This window comes from Balaenoptera musculus, chromosome X (assembly GCF_009873245.2).
Source record: "Balaenoptera musculus isolate JJ_BM4_2016_0621 chromosome X, mBalMus1.pri.v3, whole genome shotgun sequence".
In the NCBI taxonomy this organism is placed as follows: Eukaryota; Metazoa; Chordata; class Mammalia; order Artiodactyla; family Balaenopteridae; genus Balaenoptera; species Balaenoptera musculus.
This window is the reverse complement of record NC_045806.1, coordinates 90957318-90983302: the sequence shown is the minus strand read 5'-3', so window position 1 is coordinate 90983302 and position 25985 is coordinate 90957318. Positions and strand designations below refer to the sequence as shown.

The 25985-nt window shown below is 40.0% G+C and overlaps 1 protein-coding gene and 1 pseudogene across 6 annotated transcripts in view; both read right to left on the bottom strand.

Moving 5' to 3' along the window:
- Positions 1–1742: 1742 nt before the first annotated feature.
- Positions 1743–25985, bottom strand: part of MID2 (midline 2) — a 99041-nt gene continuing 74798 nt past the window's right edge. For 5 of the 6 annotated variants that reach the window (XM_036840362.1, XM_036840363.1, XM_036840359.1 and 2 more), the window contains 6 exons: positions 25435–25583; positions 16628–16755; positions 15291–15524; positions 8605–8766; positions 6950–7157; positions 1743–6578 (listed from right to left, as the gene is read on the bottom strand). In XM_036840362.1, the coding sequence (XP_036696257.1) occupies positions 6176–6578; positions 6950–7157; positions 8605–8766; positions 15291–15524; positions 16628–16755; positions 25435–25583 (1284 nt within the window). In that variant the 3' untranslated portion in view covers positions 1743–6175. The remainder of the gene's footprint in view (positions 6579–6949; positions 7158–8604; positions 8767–15290; positions 15525–16627; positions 16756–25434; positions 25584–25985) is intronic. The other variant, XM_036840361.1, reaches the window with a different exon arrangement.
- LOC118888910 lies at positions 20055–25346 on the bottom strand (annotated as a pseudogene).

Sequence of the window (25985 nt, the reverse complement as noted above, 5' to 3'; positions counted from 1 at the left end):
TGGGCTTCTCATTGCGGTGGCTTCTCTTGTTGTGGAGCACAGGCTCTAGAGTGCAGGCTCGGTAGTTGTGGCGCACGGGCTTAGTTGCTCCGCGGCATGTGGGATCTTCCCGGACCAGTGATCGAACCCGTGTCCCCTGCATTGGCAGGCAGATTCTTAACCACTGCACCACCATGGAAGTCCGAGATGTGAATTTTGCCCATGCCCTTCCATTTACACATTACTGGTGGCTAATATATTAATTCTTCTAAATGCTCCCTTTGAAAGAGACTGGCCATAAAGAACAATAGCCTGTTAACCAAGAGGGAGTTGTGGGAATGCTGGACCAGAGATACATGCCTGAGAGGAATTATATGAGTGGTGGTGTGGAGTTCACCTGAGACAAACCTCACAATATATGAGGTGGCCCATTTGTCATTCTGCTTATCAGGTTCTTATTCTATTCAACCAGCACTTACCAAGTATCTCCTATGTACAAGTCAGGTAAGAGCTTCCACTCTCACCCCTGCGTCTCCAATAAAGGCTTCGTTTTTCAGCTACCACTAGTAACTCTAATTCAGAGATTGAAAATTATTGGGGAAGAATTATTGAGTTGCATACCCCACCAGATTATAAAGTCAGGAATACTTTTTAATATGCCCCCGCAGATATGAGTAGAGTCCTTGGAACATAAATAAACGCCTCATGAATGACCAGGCCAGACCTATCACAACTTTAATTTGTGCATTATGCCCAACAGTTATAGGAAGACCACCTTGGTCCTAACCCTAACTCCTAGAAATTCGCAGTGAGGGAGAGTCATTCTCATTAGCTATCATGCTATATACATTTCCAGTATCCATGTAACAACCTATTTGGCCTCCATTACTCCTAATCTTTGTAACAGACCACCTCACCCCTACCTACAGGCTCAGCTGCACTGAGACTCTAGGACCAACCCTATTTCTAGGAAGGGGAATATAAAGAACTCCATGTCTGCTCTGGCCTGGCACATTAAGATGGAGCCAGCCTTTCCAAACATCACATCCCCAAAAATGTATAAACTCTTAGCTGTGGGTAATAGCCCCATATTCAGCTTCTGCATGGGCTGCTGTTCTCCAGATGGGCCACTAACCCCTGAAATTCCAAATTTTTGTCTTTTATATTTTAACCTTCTTGCCTTTGGGCTATAGTTCCTAGTCGCTTTGCTAGCTGCCACCCTTTACTGGCCTGCTTCGCTTCACATTGCATTCCCCCTTTAGTAACTCTCATTAAAGTATGTCCAAGCCCAGCTCTGGGGGGGGGGGGGGCGGGGATCTCCTAACCCTCCCAGGCTCCTTCTACAGGCCAGATGTTTAACAGCAAGTCAGCTTACATCTGGCCCTATCCTGACTTTAACCACTAGGTTCCAGCACTGGGATTTTCTTTGTTCTTCCTTAATTCCCACCTTCTGGCCCAATCACTGAAACTGAATGTGCCGTGTTTCCTTGGGCCTTATACCTTCATTTCTTTAGTCTTCCTGACTGTATCTTGCTCCTGAAACCAAAGTCTTCATGATTGGATCTCGATTTCCAGATGCTCCGGATCCTCCCTGCCCAAATCTCTACCCACTACATAATTAATTTCCCCTAAGTCATTTAGACAATTCCAGTAACTCATGACCTTTTTCCTTTTAATCTTCCCCCAATTCAAACTCCAGTGAGAGACAAGAACTCATGAATACATATATATTTATTTAATTCATAATATAGCATTTTGAATGGGCTGGGATATTTTAGAGGGATGAGGCTGTGTAATCCGCAGATGCTCAGATTTCTGTCACTAGGAGAGACACTATTGGTCCAGAGCTCCCAGTACAAACAAGCCTGGGATAAAATATTTGATAAAAAATAGTCCAACAATAGTCTAATAAATATTCTAGCCGAGAACAACAACATAGCATATGTCTGAAGCTGGCAGACCAGACTGTAAAAGGCAGTTTCACCAGACCTAATGGCGGTCAACCTGGCCAACCTGTAATACACAGCCAAGTACAGCCCAATGGCTCTGAGGCTGCAGCTGGCTTCAGGAATTAAAATAAGTGTGGGAGTAGTTCTCATCTGTCAGCCTCACATTCTCCATTCTGTAGAAGAAAGGGTATCAAACATTTGCACTTATCAAAAAGTCCATCTGTGGATTGCTCCAACCAGGTAGTCATATATAAATATGTAAACCACGGAAGCTTAGAAAATTCACCTAGCGTATTTTAGCCGAAAAGAACATAGAAGTGATTTTGCTGCAATTTGAAATTCACTGCATCCAAAGTTTACACAATGGAATTGCATGATAAAAACACATACAGATGCAGTTACTCTTACTTACAAGTAGCCAGAACTCCAATGTGGCATTAAAATTTCTTTCATATTCTCAAAACATGTTTAACTTTATTGTTGATTATTTTTGTGCTTTCTTCAATAAGATGATATAAAAAGTGAAAATAAGCATAAATTGCAGACAGAAAGAATAATGTGCTAGCAGAAAGGATTGTAGGAGAACAGACTGAGGAGAGCAACAATGAAAACTTATGGAGTCTCCTTCCTTGAAGATGTTAAATACAGGTCCTCTTCCCTTTGTCCAGCTGGGTTTAGCTAGAGGTAGTCAATGACTTCTCTTAAGGTACCTGGCATTGCCAGTATTCTATGAAAGTCTTAAGTTTACTGAAGTATCTGGGACTCACCACACCCCCACTGAATACTTTGCCACCATGTTTTTTCTTGGAAAGCACTTTTTATTATTTGGCTCAGAAACTTCACTGCTCACCCCAAACCCAGTTTATTTTCCTACTTTATTCAGTAGGCTTAGCTCTGAGTGATTTTGGGCTATGACCAAAACTTAAATCCACATTCAAAGTTTGAAAAGACTGAAAAGTTATTGAAAAGAGTGGTGCCACATGCTCCAGACAATCCCCCAAGTCAACTTCCAAAAGAGCTTCTGAGGAAGACAATACTCATTTATATGTATGAGTCCTGGGACATTTGCAAAATAATATCAATACAGCCCAAATGGAGAAGTAGCCAAGCATTTCTGCCCAGAAAACAACAAACACCAATATGGATATCAGAGTACAACAGGGGAACTTTGATTATTCATTTGTTCATTCATACATTCATGCAATTAACATTAGCCAGGCAACTACTCTGTTCCACACCCTATGTCAGGTGTTGAAAATACAACAAAACCAAAAGACACAGCCTTTGCCCTCAAGGTATTCACAGTCTAGTGGGGAAGACGATTCTTATATGTTAAACCTTTGTGTGCATCAGAATTACCTGGGGGAGCTTGTTAAAAATGTAAAATTCCACTTATGTGCCCAGATGTTTTAATTAAGAAGATCGAGGGTGAGGTCTAGGAATCAATTGTTTTAACAAACACCGAAAATGATTCTAACAGGTGGTCTGATTATTGCTGAGAGGGGGGAGTGCTCAGGGTGCCATGGGAGCTCCGGAGAGGAGAACATAACCCAGCCTAGGGGTTCAGGAGTTAATCTAGTCGAGCGGGGCAGAGGTGGGGAAAGGAAGTCCAGGCTAGAGTCAAAAGTAGGGTGGAGAATCTGAAGCTTTGTCTCAGGGCACTAAAATCTAAAAGGCACAAAAAATGAATGGCATGGGAGTCCCAAGGCCAAGGTAAAGAAAATCGGACTGGGGTGAAGGTGGAGTGTTCTGAACTTACAGCATTTTCACACTATTCCCTTAATTTAAGAACAATTCCTACTGTTTACTCTGGGCATCAAAATTGTTACTAATGTCTCTATTCCAGGCCCAGAGAACAACTTGTGTAAATCGTTAAGCTTGGCTAGAGTAATCAGTGTGATGGGGCAGGTGGCAAAAGATGAAGCTGGGAAAGCAAATAGGGACTTGAAAAGCCAAAGTGGGTAAGTAACTGGGACTTTCTACTGAATGCTATGGGAGCCAGTGAAAGATTTTATGAAGTGGTTAAAATCATCTGTTTTGTTTAAGAATTTGGAGATAGGCCCTAGAGGAGAGACTTAGAGTAACTTAGAAATGAAAGACATCCATTTTAAAGCACTGCTACACTGTACTGGGCCTGGGGCTGAGTGGAGGAGATTAATATTTGTTGCATACTTAACTAAATGCCATGCTTAATAGTTAAGTATGCCACACTAATGCCATACTTAACTAAATGCCGGGTGTGTGCTAAGCAGTTTCCATGTGCTATCTTTTTTTTCATCTTTGCAACAGCCTTGTGAGGTAGGTATTATTGTACAGAAGAGGAAACAGCGGCTCAGAGAAGTGAAGTACTTGCCCTGGGTCACACAGCTAGTAAATGGCAGAGGAAATAGATGATTTTAGTCTGAAGGCTATGATGAGCTTTCCATCACAGCAAGTTATTTCCCAGCACTGCTGAATCTTACCGAGCTTGCTCATTTCCTGATTAGCAGTAAGTACGTAGGGTTTTTAAAACCAAAAAAACTGACTTTGCCACTAGATAGGTAAGTGTGAGCCTGCCATCTGTATCTGCATCAGTCTTGCTTTCCATGTTAGGTGTACAAACAATACGAAACTGTTCCTTAGGGGATTTATATAGATACTCTGTCTCTCCTACAGAATAATAAGCCATTTGACAGCAGGGGCTGTGGATTATCAATAGGTCAGCTGCAGCGTGGTACCCGGCATCTAATAGTTGGTTGAATGAATTCATGAATGAACGTCCACCAAGGTTGTGGAAAGGAAGAGGGGGAGTTTTGGCATTGTTTCAAGGCTCCGATCTGGGGACTTGTTACAACTAACACGTTGTGCAACAACAATATTTTCACGACTCCCAAGAAGTAGACTCCTTAAAGCCGACTCAGCTCCTGAAAGGAGAAAGCTCTGGTGCTGACACTCCCAATCCCAGCAGCGGAACTGACAGAAGCACAGACCACAAAGCTTGATTCCCTTCCATGATAGTGATAAGGACTGGGTTGAAGCTTACATCCGCATTTGCCATGAAGGGTTGGCTAAGCAAATGAATAGTGTAAACAAGATTTCGGGAAGAATGATTATTTAACCTGTTTAAGAAAACAAACTATTCTCAGGCATTCTTAAGCACTTCAGAAGTGTCTTATCTGAAAATACAAGTACATTTATATGCAAATAGTTGTTGCATCTACAACACTCCATTCTTACTGAGTAAGTAAATAAAGAAGGTTCCTAAAGAACCTCCATTATGCAACTCTTTTTTTTAAGCCTAATTCTAGTAACTGTATGTACTTGAGAGTAAGAAAACTGTATTTCTTTGAAATATTCTGTGACAGAATTTTTAAGAATTCGGACAAACCTCCTCCATTAGGTAGCATCTACCTGGATCAATTTTCTATCCAGCAATAGCATCTCTTGTGCAATCTTGTCTCCCTATCTCTCCTAATCCAACCTAGAGCTCTTCCCACCATCTATGTCATTATTGCATGTGCATGTGTGTGTGTGACAGGAGGGAGGAAGGGAGGGATGAATGGAGGGAGGGGAGAAATGTTGACTGATTTTGATGTTCCCTTTAGGGGACAAAAATGGATGGTATCATTTATTTTCCCTTCCAGTATATTTCTCACGCAAATGACTAAATTAAAAAGTTTATTATGTATATATAATTATAAAATGAATATATAATATATATTATTTATTCATTTTATATATATATTATATATACACAGACATGTTTTCTTTATAATAAATCCTTGATTGTAGGTTTTCTCATAAAAAGCTATATAGAATATGGGGTCATTTGACACTTCAAAATTCTCCTTGGCCTAATTGGCCAGTACTAGCAAGGCTGACACACCCTTGCTTTCCGGCTGGCTAGCCCCTTGTCCAGAGCATCTTTCTACATTATTTACCTAGAATGACCCTAATTCCTTCCCATATCATTTATACTCCTAAACCACGGGGAATTTTTAATTCTCCAATGACAAGAGAAGCATTCTTCAAATTTCTTCTCCAATGGCTTGAACCCAGACTACTCAGATAATTTGTTCTGAGAAACTCAACACATTAATTCAAATACAAGCTTTGATGCACAAAAATTAAATCTATAATATCTAGTTATTTTGGATGCTTCAAATGAACTTTATTTTTGTATCTTGTATATTGGACACTAACTTTAGGTTTAGGAGGGGAAGAACTGCTGAACTGGAGAGCCAGTGAATTACACGCTCTCTTGAAACTTAATGGCAAGCTTTCATCCCAGAAACGTAAGGGGATTCTTGAGGCCTGCAGTTGCATTCCTGCCGCTCGGGGTAATCAATAAAATCTGGGGCAGGCAAGCCAGACAGGATCATCAGGGATTTGTTCCAGATTGTGAATGTTGGACAAACTGGAAGAATGAAGGTCACATCAAAAGTATGAAGATGGAGAGAGTTAGCTGGGTCATAGAAAGACAGCATGTTGTTGTCATAATCCAGAAGGACACCCAGACGCTTCAACTGTGGTGGCACATCCACCAGCATTTCCTTGTTGTTATGTCTGACTACGAAGTTACTATTGCATCGAGAGAAGACCCATGAGGAGGCGTTCTTGCCAATCCATTCATTCTTGGGAGCTGATTTGTAGGCAATGCCAATTGCATACCTGTGAGACAGTAGAAAGGAGAGAGAAATAAACATTTATTAATGATCTGAGTTATGCTAGACACCGTACAGGATATCTAAGAAATAGAATACATGTTTCTTCCTTAAATAGTTTACATTTAGACCCATAATACTGACAGCACTAGAGCTTTAAAAAAAGTTAGCAATTAGAGTGCTGTAATTTTCAACTCCTAGCTCAGTATATTTTCCCTAATTTTATTTTTTAAAAACTGGCAAATTTTTCTAGCAGTGGTTTCCATCACACGCCTTTTAACCTTGACTTACTGGTATTACGTTTGTGCTATAGAACTGAATCTCCCAGGAACCTAACAACAGGGGAGAGAGGAGAAAAGAAAGGTGGGATCCACTTACCATGTTGAGGAACCCATGACCACCTCCCAGTAGTGGCAGCCACTGTCAATGAATATATTTCCTGCTGCCCCATAGCATCCTGTGCCACTAAACCTCTCTGGGGTATGGCTCTTCTTCAGAGAGCTTTCATCCTTCTCCATCTGCAGTCCATCATTGGAGATCTTCAACTTCTTGTGAGTCATTTTGGGATCCAGTTTAAAGGGTTGGCCTGAAAAAAGTAGAACAAAGAAAATGCATGAGGAAGTATTTAAGAATTCTATCTTTGTCCTCCAGGACCCTCACTATCAGAGGAGCCTCGACATCATGATCGTTCTTGAGTCAGTAAAAGTTGACTGGTGTTTGGGTTATATTAAGGAAGCAGGCCAGAAGCCACTGTTTTCAATAAAATAAAAATAAACTGTCCTCCCTTCACAGGCTATCAAGTTAAAAGGGGGCTCTCAGGGTCTCATGTTCTCAAATAAGTTTTGTACTTTGCTTTATTTCAGTGGGTGGTTTGGGCTTTGAGCAGATTTCAGGGGAAGGAGTATTTGAGGTGAGACAAAGTGAGGGAATAGACAAGATAACTGCTGCTTGGTGGCAGAACAAAAAAACCTGAGAATAACTCAACTACAGGACAAATTGTTTGCCCTCTAACTACTGGGATGTAAATAACATATAATTAGGTAACTTTGTTAGAGTGACTTTCGCATCATCAATAATTAGAAAAAATATTTGTTGTGCAGGGTCATTCACAACAAATTATTCCTTACAGTCATAGACAAAACCAGTTAGTTACTAGAAGCCAACAGCTGAGTATGGCAAGAGCTGTATAACACAAAACGCGTCTGGCAGACACCGCTGGCGAACGTAACACTCACCCCCTACTTTTTCTCTCTTACCCGCTTTTACTATAGAGATCAGAAAAGCTAAATACTCAAGCTCCTAGCCTCCCTCGCTGCTAGGGTTGACTAAGAAGATGGAAGCAGAAGTCAGAGAGGGTGGAGGAAACTTCTAGGAAAGTGTCTGCTTTCTTGATGAAAGGGACAGCCATCACGTGTACCAACACTTTCCCCCTTCTATCTTGAAAGGAAATATGACGTCTAGAGGTTGCAGTGGCCATGTTGTGACCATGTGGCAATAAGCCAACACACAAAAGGAGAAGGAGCCTGGGTCTCTTACGACATCACAGAACTGTTGCACCATCCCTGAACCGCCTAACCTTCGAGCTTCTTGCTACGCGAAAGAGAGAAAAAAACACTATTTGTTTAAGCTGCTAAAAAATACTATTTGTTAAGCTAAATTAGTTGGATTTTTCTGTCACTTTCAGTCAAAAGCATTCCTAGCAGGTATGGCTTCTCAGCAGGAGGATTTTACCAGATTATCACAAACAGTACTCTTTTACTCAATTGTCCCCAAAGCATGGAGGCAGAGTGCAGAGAAAAACTCTTCACTAACATCCTCCCAGGCCACCAGCTGTTTTATGTGTATCTCTGTGTCCACATACCTCCCAAGGACACAAACAAACCCCCTGCCCAAAGCACAGACTCCAACAGTACAGCCCCTCTACCCGGTGCCACTGCCCCCTTACACTGCTGTGGGTGCCAGTGTCAGGCTAAGCGTACTTGCTGGCACGGAGGGCAAAACTGCTCTCTCCTTTTGGAATCACCACAACGTACTGTTTGTTTTGAGTCGGGTAGGCTCACTGTTCCGGCTGCCTGCTTGGTTTATGGCTTTAACAATGAAGATGTAGCGTGTCCCACTCTGAAGTCCATGGACTGTGTAATGGTTCTGTTTGATGTTGGGCACAATCATCCAGCTATCCACGGAATTATACAGGCCTGTAACGTGGGGAAAGCAAGGATGTTAAGGTAATAGAGGTAGGATGATGAGAAGCACACTGAAAATTCATCAAAAGCTCCCCCAAAAGTGAATTTCATTTTGTTTTCTTTTGAGCCGTGGAAGACATAGTGAGATGAACCTCCTCTGCTTCTTTTCTCCCACGGAGCTAAGCTTATGCCAGGCTCCTTGTTTCTGGTAACTGAACGTAACCACTAGTGAAAGTTAGGTTACTCCAATTTGCTGCCAAGTAATACAGGAAAACTTCTATACAAAGTCACAGAATCATCTCTTTTATGGAGTCTCTAGGTCTTTACCCCAAAGGTCCAATCCTCTGAGATCTGAGTCTGACCTCGAATGGGTGGAGCAGAGCACAGTAACATGGAACCTCAGAGCCAAAAGGACAACTAGGCACTATATTTCCCTCATTTTACAGATAGGAAACTAAGATAGAGAGAAGAAAAGTGACTTGCCCAAGGCCACAGATAGCTGGCAATGGTGCTGAGAGGAGAACTCTGGTCTCTTTAATCCTAGTCCAGGGTTCTCTCCACTACATCACAATTCACGGAGCAAACAGTAACGTTCCTTAGTCTCTGCAAGGTAGCGAAGCTTTCAGGGCTTATGATTCAACTCTCCCACACCATCCTCACCCTTACTTCCAATCTTGGTGGGCTCCAAGGTGTCATAGGGAAGCCAAGGAGATGACATGACAGTCAAAGCAGAATATCATCTCCTCACTTGACACTGCCCAGTTTTACCCCTTCCTGGTTCTGATTCCAATACTCATTTGAGGTTGGGTGGTCCAGGAACACATTGTTGTCTGGAACCTCCTTCCCTCCCAAGTAGGGAAAGGGATCAGAGATCTAGGTTTCTGCTTTTGAAACTCTTTAGACCATAAACATTGACTTAAACAGAGAAAATGTACATAATTAAAAACATGTATTTGGCTAACTTTTAGTAAAAGAGGGATCGACATTCTAGTCTGTGAATTTAGACTTATCTCTTCTGTTATCTGCTTTTCAGTCAGGTTACCACTTTTTAACCATAATTCTACCAGAAGATAGAAAAGAAAGGGCAGGGAAAATGAGTGGTGAATTTAGTCATTTCTATGCAGCTCTAGCAAAGGATTTAGTGAGGTTAAAAATTGGAAATAATAATAAGTGATTTGAAAGAGATATGATCAGAAGGGTTTTATAATTAATTTGGGGAGCGGTAGAAGAAGTCTAAATAAAAACTAGAAAAAGAAGCATAATGGGGTGCAAACAGATATGCTATAGAAAGAAGAATAATTGGTGGCGATGTTCAGTGATTTTCATGAAAAGACACAAGGATAAGGGCCAGGAAAAATGTCTGAGGGCTTGGTAGCCTATGTATCAATGCACAGTATGAATCATAAACTGCACATTAAATTTTAATACTAAGAGGGAAATATATGATCTTCCAGATATACTGCTAACAATACAAAACCAAAACAAACTTCACAATGAAGTACTATGCAGCTATAAAAAAGGTGGAAGATCTCTATGAACTGATAATGGAGTGATTTCCAAGATATACCGTTAATTTAAAAAAGAAAATTGCAAAAGAGTTTATGTAGTATGCTACCTTTTTTTTTGCGAGAAAGAAAGGCAAATAAGAAAACATACATATATTTGCTTCGATTTACAAAACAATAATAACAACAAGAAGGAAAAACCAGAAAATAATGAAGCTGGTTGCCTACAGGGGATGGAGGTGGGGGAAGAAAATGAAAAGGATACAGGAGAGAATGCCACTTCTCTGAGTACACCTTTTTTTGTATAGTTTTCCCTTTTGGAAACACTGTTGTTTTAAAAATTCAAAAAATTTAAATGCTGTCAATATGAATGGGAAGAGTGGGGTCTAAACCTGAAGGCAAACCGAAACAAATGAAGCCACCTGCATTTCAAATGTAAACAATCACAGCAAAGGGCAAGAGGAGAACTGTAAACAAATCCTCACTATTGTTTGTGTTTGCAGTGGGATGGGCAACGCCATTCTGAAACTATTTCAGATATGTCATTGAGCAAATGAGTACCCGTGTTGATGTTGCTGGGAACCAGGCTTCTCATTGTGGAAGTAGGAACATACAAATATGAAATGGGGGAAGGTAAGAAAGAACCTGCGGGATGGACTGGAATTGGAAATATTGGTATAAACTCATGATTTCTAAAATACGTATTTGTATGTGTATGTGCATACATATTGCACATATGTTAAGTATGTGTGTACGTATATTATGTGTGAATATGTATATGTACATGGGTGTATGTGTGTACTTCTAGTACCCAGGTTTTGGTCTGTAATAACATTCTCCTACTAAAAGGGACCAGGGCTCCTCGGAAAAATGGCTGACTTCAGGGCTGGGGCAGGATAAGGTCAAAATGAGCGTACAACCTTTTGTTATGCTGAAAAGTAAGGAAGCACTGGAGAAAATGATGGAAGACTATAAGGACCCAGGAGTAAGCTTAAAAGGCTCCCACTGGCTAAATTTGGGCAATCGGAGCACCAAAATAAATAAGGGCAGTAAAGAATTATAAACCATTGAAAAAAAGAGAATTCATAAGTCCATACTGAGAAGTAAAAAAAATAAATAAACAAATGAAGGATGAGACTTTTGCTTACAGCAGAATGCAGAGTGGCAACTTGTAAACATGGAAGGGGATGCTCAGTTGGAAAATCATTATTTTGCCATCATCAGAGTAAAGGTTGGATCAGGTGAGAATTATTGATTGATGCTAAAACACGGATGGGGGTGGGGTGGGTTTGATGAGGAAGCAGGATATTTTCATGGTCTTAAAGTTATCATGGCACAGATTGCTTATTAGTTGCAAAAGGAAAAATAGTAACTATGCAAAGAAGAAATCAGGCAACACCTTTGATCAAGTGATCAAAATTAGCATCACCAATGAAGGGCAAGTACACATCGTGTGTCTCCAGATGTGATGTCCTAAGGAGAACACGCCTCTTATGTAGCCTTCCAGACGTAAATGTGTAATCTGAATGTAAGCGTGAGGAAACATCAGAAAAACTCAAAATAAGGAACAGCATAATAAACAAATCAAAGGGTACTTTAAAAAGTATCAATGCCATTAAAGACAAAGAAAGGCTGAGAAAATGTTCCAGATTAAAGGATGCTAGAAATATGACAATTAAGTCCAATACCTGATCCTAGACTATATAGGACAACATTGGGTCCTTAATATGTCATAAAGTAGATTATTGGGTCAACCGTCAAGATTAGAATATGAACGGTGGATTAGTTAAAAGTACTGCATCAACGTCATACTTCTTAAAGTTGATAACCGCACTGTGGATACATAAGAGAATTTCTTTATTCTTAGGAAACACACACTGAAGGATTTAGGGGTGAAAGGCCATGATGTATGCCAATTACTCTCGAATGGTTCAGAAAAAATGGACAGAAACAGAGAATGTTAGCAAATGATAAAGGAAATGGGATAAAATATTAACAATAGGTGAATCTGGGTAAAGAGTATATGGGCATTCTTTGTGCTGGCCTTGCAACTTTTCTGTAATTTTGAAATCATTTCTAAAATTTAAAAAGGTAAATATATGATCCTCTGGGTATCACTGAGACTTAATGAGATGGGATTTATCATTGAATTATGGTAATGGAAGTGTAAACCTTGTTCAAAATGGAAAGGCCACAATATGGAAATCCATGAACCTGAGTGTAAATGTGTGTGGAGAGCATTTGCATGAGAATGAAAATGAGGGGAAACAGAAGTTACATCTCTGTGGCAGTATGTTACAGACTGCCTGGCCAGGGAGAGGTTATAGCCAGTGCTTTCATAATGCAAAACGCAAAGCTGAAACAGAGGAAAGATATACAGTAATGGGGAAGACCATTATCCAAACATCTGTTGGAATTCTCATTCAGCTAACAGCATCATCTGAAACATTACTGGCTTGTGACAATTTCAAATCTCACATAAAGTGGGGAGAAAGTTTGAAATAAAGGGGGAAAGTTGAAAAAATAAGGAGAAGTACTTCTCCAGACAAAATTCTAACCAGCAAGGAAGAAATTTCTGGTTAAAGAAAATGTGGAGTTTGACTATTTTAAGATTCTTCATGTAAGTGGTATCATGTAGTATTTGTCCTTCTGTGTCTGGTTTATTTCACTTAGCATAATGCCCTCCAGGTTCATCCATGTTACTGCATGTGGCAGGATTTCCTTCTTTTTAAAGGCTTAATAATATTCCATTTTATGTATATACCACATTTTCTTTATCCATTCACCTGTTGCTGGACAACTTTTTGTATGTCAATTATACCTCAATAAAGTGGTTTTAAAAAAGAGAAAATATAGGAAAACCTCAAGGGAAAGTAGCTCTCACAACCAGGGTTCAGTCAACAGTGGCAGGCCAGACCGGCATGTAGGACTGGAATCTTCATGAATATTTTTTCCTAGTAAAATAGTTTCAACTTATCTGCCCATTGCTATCCAAAATTTTGCTTCAGGGCTCTGCCTTTGTTCCTGTCCTATTCTACTTTTCTATCAATGGTCGAAGGAGGAAGACATAGAAGGCACGCTGGAAGGGAAAGTAAATATATTGAGAGGCAGAAACTACATACAAAAGAATTTTGGTAGGCTGGAATGAGGAATCAGAACTAATCAGATAAAATGTCATAGGAATAAATTCAAGATGTTGTATTTCAGTTTAGATATTCAATTGTATAGGAATAGGATTTGGAATGCCTGGGGATTTCAGCTGACTATATGCTCAGTCAACGCGACAGTCAACATGGCTGCTGGAAAAAAGGTACAGGACAAGGGGGCATTAGCTAACACACAAGAGCAATAATACAGCTATCCTCAGCGGACTAGATCTAATTGGTAGCTGGTTTAATTCAAGAAGCATTAAGCTTGCAGTCTGACAGGCTTGGGTTCAAATAATGACTCCATCAGTTTGTAGCTCTGTGACCTTGGACAACTCATTTAACTTGAGCCTCAGTTTCTACATCTATAAAATAGAATTAATATCATCTATTTCATAAGGCTAAGGAAGAAGTCATGAGGACCAAATGACATAACATATATGGGAGTGTTTGTAAATGGAAAAGCATAATACGTATCCAAATTGTTATTATTATTCACTAGGAGGAAGTCTTAGGCCTTTTATAAGGAAGCACTGACAATTATTTATAGCTGCACGACAACTGAATGGGCTATTTTGCTAGAATTGAGCTACCCATCACTGGAAATGTTTGAGCAGAGACAGGACAAACACCTTCAGGGTTTCTGGTAGAAGGGAAGATTTGACAAGATGACGTCTGAGGTCCCTTCCAATTGTAAGATGCTATGGTCCTCTCACTATTAAGAATTATCCTCTAAGCTTTTCTTTACAAAGGACTATGTACCCTTGAAAACAGAGGTGACAGCCTTTTGATCTTTGTCACTTCTTGGACTTATTCTCAACTCCCAGGAGACCACTGCTCTCCCCATATCAGGAAAGAGAAGCACAGTTACTGGCTTTAAGACTTTCCCGAGCAGGAGAGACAACTGCAAACAAGTATGTTGGGGAGGCCTTAGCGTTTTGCGACTTCACAACCTGAAGAAACACCCAGGAAAGCAGCTACCAGGGCCAAGCGGCTTAGGATGGAGCTGCACGAGGCAAGTGTTTTTTAGAGTTTGAGCCCAAATGTCCTCTCACCTCCCCATCCCACCATGTGGCCCTAAATTGTCACAAGACGGGAAAAGGAAGCCTATCGGGATGGTTTCGTTGGAAAAACTCCTCTCATGCGGGTCTGTGAAGTCAGACACAGAAGCACAAACACAAGGTAAAAAGAAAATACTAATTTGCAGCTATGCAACCTTAGGGTGCAAATCAGTTCCAATCTTGAATCCACTTTGAATTCTGCTTTCATTTCCATTTTCCCCAGCACATTGAGGGGAACTTGCAGCTCTAGTTAAGATCCTACTGCCTTGTCTTGCTCCAATTCATCAGAAGGTGAAATCATAACATGTAGGCTAAATGACTTTGCTTTGCGAACGTCTTTCATTTGATGGCCCACTGATGGGCCATTTTATATTTGGTGTAATTCTTGGAGGAAAGGGAGAAGGGGTAGAGGGAAGAGTGACAGAGGCAGGAGGTTGTCACTTCACTTATTCACTGATACAAATAGGTGTGGTAAAGGAAGTGGTAGTCTTTGAATGTAATGTATTTTACCATGATAATGAAGTGGAAGAAGAGTCAAGGAGAGAGATGTTCACACACATAGGATCGGCAATGATGGTGGCTTAGCTACTCAGGAATGAATTCTGAGCTGTGTTCTGATTTGGGAGAGTGGAGTGACATGGATTAACTGAGGAAAAGCTAAGGATCACATAACAAATGGGAGTGGCCCCAGTGACTGCCCAGCAAGCAAATACACAACTTGCTTGTCACCCATCAGTAAGGTCTTTGCAATGCCCTGGGGGAGCTTGCACTGTCTACTACGAAACACTATACTAAACAACCTAACATGTCTTACAAACACTTGCCTCGTGGCGCCCCGGCCAATCTTGAGCAGCTTACTGCTTCCTTACATTTCCTTATCTCTGGCCACAGGCCCCAACTACACCATGACTTACTGATGAAGTTAGCCTGGCCAGTGAATATGGTGTACTGAAGCTCATAGGAGCTGATGCTGAACTCATCATCCGAGATCCAGTGGACTGTAATGGTGTCATGGGAAGCAGTACAGAGTTCCTCTCGGATAGATGGTGGGTTTGGGGCTGTAAGGAAAGGTGGAAAAGAAGGTAAGGAAAGCATACTCTCTGTTCTGGAATTTTACAATCGTTATTCTTGCTGCCCAACCCAACATCTCGTGGAAAGGAGGTTTTCTTAATAAGAAGCTTTAGATTGCATGTACCATACAACCTGAATCCAAGTGCTGAGACCTCAAGTTCCCCCAAACCATTTTTGCTTCAATGGTAAAGGTATTTTAGGCAAAGATCTAAGCCTAAGTTACTGAGATGATTGATTGCCCATCGTCTACTCTGCCTGCACTAACACATATGTAGATATTAGAGCAAAGTGGTCACATGTTTCCTTATTACGTGACCTTCGACCTATTTCTTTTTTTTCAAAGTAAGTTGTATTATATATTTTTGGCAGTATTAATAGGGGTTAATTGTGCAAATTAATATGAGTTGCCTCATCTGTAAAACGGGGATGATAATTACCTCACAGATTCGTTGTAAGGATCATGATATAAAATTAATATATAGTGTCTGGTATAAAGTAGAGGTTCAATAAATGACAGCTATTTTAACATAGTGACAAAGATAACTGCAAACACAAAGTTATTGTGTGTGTATATTTTTCTCATGGAATGATCATTCAACAATCCTGAAGATAGTCAGTGTTTTTAACAGACTGGTTGTCTCCCTCATCTTCTAAAATTCTCTGCAACTCAGATATTTTTCTTCCTAATCTGCTAATTCCTAAATTTCCTTAAAATCATTTGGGTGGTACCTATACCCATGTGAGACATTCTTTAATATTCTTTAATTACCACCCGAGTTCTACCCCTTATAACAAGTGACGTTATATTACTGACAGGCTCATAAGGAGAAAACCATCAGCAACTTCTTGTTTTTTACCTTTAAGTAAGGATGGTATGTATACCCATTCTGTCCCCGGAGTCATTGACAACTCATTTCTCTTTTCTGTTACATGAACTAAAATATATTCTATCTAAAGAGATACATGTATCATCTTAAAGATTATAAAAGCATTTTTCATGATCAATATTGCCCTTTACAGATTATTTTAAAGTAAAAGCACACCAAAAGAAAAGGACTAGAATGGAAAGGAAAGCACAGTATTTTCACACCTGTTAAATAATCCAGCCCCTCCAGCAGTTTCTTTTCTCTGGAAAAATCTAAAGCAAAGTTTTCAAAGGCATCATTAAAATTGATGTCTGGAATCAGAACTTGAGAAGATGCAGTTGCCATAGCGACCCTGGAAGAGAGAAAAGTACATCAATATACATCAAAATAGGTTTGCAACCTTTATCCAATGTTTGATTTCTGGTTAAACAAGGTGAAAATAAATGACTGCTAGGGCTTGATTCATTTAGTGAAAAATATCATATCTGTGCTTTTTCAATGGAAACCACTTAAATTTTAATCATCAGGAACCAATTAAGGGTTATACCATATTTATTCACATATGTTCACCCCTCAAACACACTCCCCCATCCTGTCTTAATTAGGAGAAGTAAATACAGGATTCTTTCCCCTCTGCATCATTTTCCATCTGGCAGGCAGCATCAAAACTAGACCTCTGAAGGCTTGGTAAGAGCAGTTTGAGAGAATTTTTTCTCCCCCTCTATTTTTTTAATGCTAATCAACAAGCCAGCATGCTGGGGCTTGGTTAAAACCTTCCCCTAAATCCTGTACTTTGTTTGACCTTTTATAACATTTCCATTTAACTAATTCTAAGAGTCTCAAGAGCAGGATCCATCTTCCATGGTCCCTAACACAGTGTTGGACACATAATGAATAAACAATTGTTGAATGAATAACTGAATGACTAACAACAACACAAACGCTAACCTTATTGAGCATTTAGTATATGTAAGACACCATGCATGTACTCTACATAAAGTTACTCCTTACTATCGCCCTGCGTAGCAAAGGTTATTTCCATTTTGTAAATGAGACATAGAAAGGTTAAGGAACTTGCTCAAGGTCACACAAAGATCAGAAAAAAATATATAACTGAACCTATGTTCATTGGATTCTAAACTTTATACCCTTAACCATGTAGACAGTTCCTTTAAAAAAAAAAAATAAGGTATATTTTTACATACTTCAGCAATTCTAAACCATTGTTCCACATCAGATTTATCTCTGAGCTTTGATCAAAATATACATGTTTAGGTCCTGTGCCAGACCTGAATCAGAGCCAATGAAGATCCTTGAGCATGCAAATAACAGGATGGAAAGAAACGTTAACTTGGCAACAATATGCATGTTAAAGTGGAGAGAAGAGGCATTGAATGCAGGAAGACCAGAGAGGAAACTTGTATGGTGAACTAGTTGTAAGGGGATGAGGAGTTAAACAAATACATATCCTTATGCATGGATACCCTGTTACACATCTACCTACAATAGCTTTTGGCTGTTTCTGGAAATTGAGAGGTTTCAGGAATAAAATTCAGGTCAGGATAAACAAATGAAAAACTAATACAATGAGAGCCACTGAAGCTTTTGAGGCAGAGGAGTGATGTGCTCAAATTTATGTTTCAAGAACAATACTCCAGGGCTTCCCTGGTAGCGCAGTGGTTAAGAATCCGCCTGCCAATGCAGGGGACACGGGTTCGAGCCCTGGTCCAGGAAGATCCCACACGCCTCAGAGCAACTAAGCCCGTGAGCCACAACTACTGAGCCCGTGTGCCACGACTACGGAAGCCCACGCACCTAGAGCCCATGCTCCACAACAAAAGAAGCCACCGCAATGAGAAGCCCGCGCGCCACAACGAAGAGTAGACCCCGCTCTCTGCAACTATAGAAAGCCTGAGCGCAGCAATGAAGACCCAACGCAGCCAAAAAAAAAAAAAAATTAAAAATATTTTAAAAAATAAATTAAAAAAAATAAGAACAATACTCCAGCTGCAGTGGATGGACTGGAAGGGGTCAAAACTAGAGGCAGATCAGATTTTAAGGTGTCTGGGAATGAGCAGAAAGCAAAGTGGTGACAGGAGAAGCGTAGACAAATAAAACAGAAAGTTAATTCATAACACATGAAAATAGCCAACAAATATATTAAAAAGCCCAGCTACATGTAAAATCAAAGAAATGTAAATTAAAATGAGATAGCATTTATGATTATAAGTAAAGACATCATAGAAGCTTTTTATGTCTATATTAAATAATGCCTACATGTTTTTATTAGGACTGAAAATGATTCAAATTTTGGAGGCCAAATTTAGCATTACATATCAAAATAGCTTAAAATGTAAATATTCTTTGACATCACAGTTCTACTTCATAAAATTTTTTTGATCTGTGATTTTGATTTTAATTCTTAAGCCTTATGATCACATAATGTACAAAATTTGTGCTGATGGTATATCTCCTCTATTTTAATCCTTCTAATGAGTTGGCAAAAGCACCATTACCAATCACACATATACAGTAGTTCTGCAGTTGTATGTGTTTTTGGATAGCTGTTTAAAAGACAATCCTGAACCATAACTTGGTCTGACTTAGTGAAGAATTCACAAGCAAAATTTGCTACTGTATCTTGTCATGCTGAATTTTAAAAACATCCGACCTTATAGATTATCTATAAAAATGTGAGAAGTATTAAATACTCTTTATTTGGCATTATACCTAAACCAGACTAAAATGCCTGTCATTAAGTAAAAGGCAACATTTTAGATACAGAGAATTTTGATTAAATTGGCATAGTTAAGACCAAAAAGAGAAAGTGGACATTGCCAGCTTATCGTTAGTCCTGGCCTTAACAGGCTAATGAACACAGCCTGAAGCACAGGTGAGTCTTACTCTGTTCAATGAGACAGTGAAGGGATCTTCTCAGTAGTTAAATATATTAATACCACCAGTTATATAAATCTAAATGTAAACACAGTCTCCTATAGGTTTTGAGATGGCATTCACCACCTCTGTGCAAAGTTGAACATTATTTAATCAAGTCCAATCATATCTTTTTTTAAATAAATTTATTTATTTATTTTTGCGTTGGGTCTTCGTTGCTGCATGAGGGCTTTCTCTCTAGTTGCGGTGAGCGGGAGCTACTCTTCATTGCAGTGCGCGGGCTTCTCATTGTGGTGGCTTCCCTTGTTGCGGAGCACGGGCTCTAGGCACGTGGGCTTCAGTAGTTGTGGCTCACGGGCTCTACAGCGCAGGCTCAGTAGTTGTGGTGCACAGGCTTAGTTGCTCCGTGGCATGTGGGATCTTCCCAGACCAGGGATCAAACCCTTGTCCCCTGCATTGGCAGGTGGATTCTTAACCACTGTGCCACCAGGGAAGTCCCCCAATCATATCTGTAGAAGGGGAAAATAGTGATGGCACTTGCTGAACTGGAATTACTATCAAAATTCATAAAGCTGATCATACTCATTTATCCACAAGCCAATCTTATTTAAGTCATGACTGTCCAACAGAAATATCCTATCAGCCATTCATGATCTGAATTCTGGTGTATGAGATCAATTTAAATATGGTACACATAAAAAAGTCATGAGCTATTTCTGTTTTGTAGTAAATAAGGCAGTGGCCAAATATTACTCACTAGTAGCTTTTTTTGAGATAAGCTATCAAGTCTGCCCTTTCTGCCTTTTTCATACCAGCAAATATCATTTTTGTTCCAGGGATGTCCTTCCTGGGATTCTCCAAATACTCCATTCAATATCTCCTCTCCCCAGGTGATGCCTTTTGTTCTTGTTGACTTCTGTGTAAGAGAATCCAGGGACCTGACCTGTTTTTCACCCAAGTAGACGATGGAAATTTGGCCCAGTCTTGTGCTTGGCTCTCCATTCCACGGTATGGCACTGGGAACATTTCAGAACAAAATCTTCTTGCCCTTCTCAACATCAGCTATTTTAAAATATGTTTTTTCATCACACGCTACACAGAGGTTCCCACTTGCAAACCAGACGTCCCGTTCTCTAAGTACTTCATAAATTTTTTACTAAAGAAGTAACTAAGACATATGCAAAGATACAACTATAAGAGCACTCAACACACTGTATGTAACCTAGTTGTCTAACAATGGGGACTGAGCTAAGTAATGTGTCATACATCAAAAGATGAAACACTATAAGGTCACTGAAAATCAGGTTATAAAAAAATATCCAATGCCAGGGGAAAGTTCGTGATGTGTTACGTTTCAAACATAGGGTAAAATGCAGTACATACGACATGACCTTATGTTTGTGAGGTATATATATATATATATATATATATATATACACACACACTCCCAAATGTTAACAGTGGCTGGAAGGTTAAGGATGAGATAAAAATGACATTGACATATATGTAAGTGTTTGTGTCTGTGTGTGTGTCTGTGTTTCTGTATTTAAGCAAAACACAACATTAGATATCTCTCAAGGTTCTGATCTCTATTAGGGATAATATGTAATAAGTGCCATTTGTAAGGGGGAAGGAATAACTCTCCCAGTTAAAATTTCATTTTAACTGAAGTCTTGGTTCTTAATACATTACAATGAATAATTGTGGGGAAGAATTTCAGACCCTATGAGAGACCAGTGAGAAAGATATTTAGGTTGCATAGATGATTCTCAAGCCATACCACATAGTTAGCCATCTATTCTTCCTACCACATAGGCTATACATGAGCCCATGAAAAGAAGATTTAGATATAGAGAGTTGGGAATCATCGACAGCTAAATGGTAACCGAAGCCCTAGGTGCTACAAGTCTGCAACAGGGAGAATGTGTACAGAGAAAAGAGAATAGCTTAAGACAGAATCACAAAGAACAACAGCATAAAGGAATAGGTCAAGGAATAGTTGCTCACAAAGGCAAATGAAACCAGACAGGTAGGAAGAAAACCAGGAGTGTTCTCAAGCTAAGGGCAGAGAAATTTCAAGTAACAATGGTCAGTAGGGACAAATGCTACTGAGAGACCAAGTAAGATGAAACAGTAAGATAAAACAAAGGAATGTCTATTATAATTTAGCAACAAGGTATTCATTTGGTGACCTTGGAAAGAATACTTTCAATAGTGTGGTAGTGGCACAAGACATTTCAGAGACTTGAGAGTGAGTGGACATGATTACATACAGTGGTTTAAATACATGTTTTATCTCTGCTCTCATGAAATCCCACTGAAATGACAAAGAAAAAAAATCATAAACCCACAAAGAGAATGGAAAAAGAGATGCAAGTAAGATATTGTCAACAAATGTCTGGAAACTAGAAAGGGATGGATGAGTGGTAACCAACAACAGAGCAGAGAAAGCTGAATTGGGAAGCCAAAAACATGAAGCTGATTTATTGCCACAGACAGTTGAAAGCTTGCATGAGGAACAGCAAGACCACTAGACCCACCCAACCACAGACCACCCCTCTCTCATCCTGACGCCATACTAAAAGCAGTCTTAAAACCCTTTCCCTGCTTGGCTCCTAGAATAATGGCAGCCAGACTTGTACCCTTCATCCCCCTCCAGAAGCAGGAGATTGGTGGATTCCTTCCATGGGTAACCGACCCAAGAGAAAACACCTACAGACGGGTCCACTCAATAAAAATCTGGCATTCCGGACTTCCCTGGTGGTGCAGTGGTTGAGAATCCACCTGCCAATGCAGGGGACACGGGTTCCATCTCTGGTCCGGGAAGATCCCACATGCCGCGGAGCAACTAAGCCCGTGGCCACAACTACTGAGCCTGCACTCTAGAGCCCGTGAGACACAACTACTGAGCCTGCGTGCCACAGTTACTGAAGCCGGCACACCTAGAGCCCGTGCTCTGCAACAAGAGAAGCCACCGCAATGAGAAGCACGGGCACCGCAAGGAAGAGTAGCCCCCGCTCGCCTCAACTAGAGAAAGCCCACGCACAGCAACAAAGATCCAATGCAGCCAAAAATAAAAATAAATAAATTAAAAATCTAGCATTCCGCCTTATAATCCTATAGCAAAGTTCACCAAGCAACAAACTGTTCCCACCCCCTCAGATCTTCCAGTCACCTTTTAATCTTAAATTCGAACAGGCAGTGGAAAGCTCCCCAAACATTTAGGGAAAGACAGAAACTAACAGAGAAAAGGAACGTGGAGGAAACCAACACAATGCAGTTTAGAAGAAAACTTTTTTAGTGATCATTAATATCATCAGGAAGATAAATAGTTTGTATTCATAAAGCAAGGACAGAGTGCTAAAAAAGAAGCAAAGATCAAGAAAGAGCTCTTATAAATAAAAATATAAATACTTAAATTAAAATTGTAATAGAAGGATTGGATGAAAAATTAAGGAAACATCTTAGATCAAGAAGATAAAGTCATGGAAAGTAGGAGATAAAAGATGTCTTAAAATTAGAGGGAAAATCAAGGGTGTCCAAAATCTGGCTAATTAGAGTCCCAGAAAGAGAGAAGAGAGAAGGGGAGGAAGTCCTTAGCAAATAATAAAAGACTGTTTCCCAGAACTAAAAGTCAGTAGTCTTTAGATTGGAAAGACTCACTTAGTGCCCAAGAAAAATGAATAATAAAAGACCCACACCAAGGCACATCTTGGTGAAATTTCAGAAAAAAGTAGATTAAAGATAAGACCTTCAAAGCTTCAGATTTTAAAATATAGGTCACATTCAAAAGATCAGGAATCAAAATAGCAGTGGAAGTTAGGAGACAATAGAGCCATGCCTTCAAAATTATAAGGAAAATTTATTTCCAACCTATCAAATTAGAAAATAAATTTAAAATATTATTTAAACAAAAAATTCTCAAAATTGTATTTACCTTGTACTCTTTCTTAGGAAGCTGTGGGAAAATTTGTTCCAGCAAAAATTAAGGGAATAAAATGGTACATGAAGGGGAAATCAGGTGGAACCCGATGGAGCCCCTAATCAAGAACACAGAGCTGTGAATCCAAGGAGACTAAGTTGGTTGGAGTTCACAGGGCAGAGTACTAGAGAGGAGAAAGCTGCACAGAGAGAATTCTGGGACCTTCAGAGGGTTTGCCTCTAGTATTCAATAAAATACTGATCAACACATGCATATAAGGAAACTGCCCAATGCTAGAGAAAGAGTCACCCAAAAAGATTAGAGGGAACAAACCCTAATGCTCACACAGGGCCAGGAATAGTGTATGTTCCCACCAGCCAGACCAGAAAATCTCATGATTCATGGGGGACTTGGTAGCGTACTCAGAAGGGTCTTGCCTCAGTAGTGGGGAAAAATTTCCCCTGGACTAAACACTGCTTTGATCACACCTAACAAATCTTAAAAGCAAGACCTGAAAGGAACAACCTGTTTTCAAGTAACTTAACCGTGTCCCAGAACAAAGTTTAGGAATACTTATAGGAATACAAAAATATATAGTGCCCAATAAGATAAAATTCACAATGTCTGGCATCCAATAAAAAATAACCAGACATGCAAAGAAGCAAGAAAATAAAGCCCATAATAAAGAGAAAAAAGCAACTAATTGAAACTGACCCAGATATTAGAATTAGACATTAAAGCAATTATTATAACTGTATTCCATATGTTCAAAAAGCTAGAGAACCCTGCTACCTTCCTGCTCATGCTCAGCAAATGACTTTGCCTCCTATTTTACAAAGAGAGGGGTAGATATGAAATGATAAGTTCCTCAATTTCTCATACCAAACTGCTGGGCATACTGACATCCACATCCATTACTTCTGTCTTCCTTCTGGTTAAATGGAAGAGATGTCCCTTCATTTGTGCTTTGGCCACATACTTTCTTTTTTCCACAGCTTCAGTTTTGCCCCATCTCTAGCTGACTTGCATCCACTTTTTTTTTTTAATTTATTTATTTTTGGCTGTGTTGGGTCTCCGTTGCTGCGCGGGCTTTCTCTAGTTGTGGCATGCAGGGACTACTCTTCATTGCAGTGCGCGGGCTTCTCATTGCAGTGGCTTCTCTTGCTGTGGAGCACTGGCTCTAGGCGTGTGGACTTCAGTAGCTGTGGCACACAAGCTCAGTAGTTGTGGCACACGGGCTTGGTTGCTCCACAGCATGTGGGATCTTCCCGGGACTAGGGATCGAACCCTTGTCCCCTGCATTGGCAGGCAGATTCTTAATCACTGCACCATCAGGGAAGTCCGACCTACATCCACTTTTAAACTCACTCACATCTCTCCTATCTAAAAAAATAATACCCACAACTTTCCTCTACCTCATAGTCATTCTAGCTACTGCCATATCTCTCTCCTTCTCTTCACAGCAAACTTCTTGAAAGAATTTTCATTTCTTCACCTCTAATTTACTCTTCTTAAACACTTAAAAGTTATTTATATTAACGTAATACTTGTACCTAATTAAATAGTCAAATGTTGCTAATAGTTATACTGCAAGAGGTAGCAATCTCCTCTCATCCCCAATTTCTGCTCTCCAATAATAATAGTATTGAGCATTTACTTTGTGTTGGGCATTATTCTAAGCCTTTATAAGTACTAACTCATTTAACCCTCACAAAAACTTTATGAGATAGACACTATTATCATTCCCATTTTGCAAATGAGAGAATGAGAATGAAGCTCAGAGAGGTTATATGACTTCCCTAAGAGCAGCCAACTAGTTTAGGGTCAGAGGCAGGATTCAAATCTAGGGAGTCTAGTGCTATAGTCTAGACTTAAGAAGCACATGCACCTATCTATGTGGCCAGAAGTTTCTCTGCTCCTACACCATCACCAACATAGAAAGCTCCAGCCCTGAGTGGGCAGCAGAGAGCCATGGCATCACTAGGGCACATGGTTGGCTGTGCATTAGAAGAACCGGTAGGCTACAGAGACAGAGAGAAGGGTGCCAGAAATCCACAGGGCAATCTACCACACTGAGGCTTAGTAACTAGCCAGCTGGCAAAATCTTCAGGTGGCAGCTGCTCCATATTGATGCATGCCTGAACAGAATTAAGTGACGTTAAGCTGGCCCCTTTTCATAAGAGGAGGCATGCTGAAAGAACATAAGGAACTCACCTCTCAGCAATATTTTTTGCAGACTGGAGAAACCGTGCCTGGTCATTTTCTTTCAGGATATGCTCAGCTTGGTTGATGAGGACTGTTGAGCGTTCAAGACACTGGCGGCAATTAGCAACCTGCTGTGCCAACTTTCTCAGTTTCATAACCTTAAAGAATTAGCAAAAGAAAAATAAGATAACATACCTAGTGGTTAATTAAAAATGATAAAACAACATGAAGGAGATCTGCTGCAGTGATTCTAAAAATAAGACCTATTAACATCCCATGGTCCCTGTACTAAGCACTCACCTTGTCACCCTACCCACCATGTCTGTTTTGTCAACCCCTCCTACCACCTACGGCCCGCTTACTTACCCTGCAACACAGTCATATACTCCAGGTTACCTACCTCCTCTTTTTATTGATCACATTAATTATTTTTATTATAAAAGCAATGCGTGGTCATTACAGAAAATTTAGAAAATAAAAAGTATAAAAAGAAACCCTACCACCCAGAGATCACCATTGTTGACACTTTTTTGTCACATACATGTTTAATAAAAAGCACC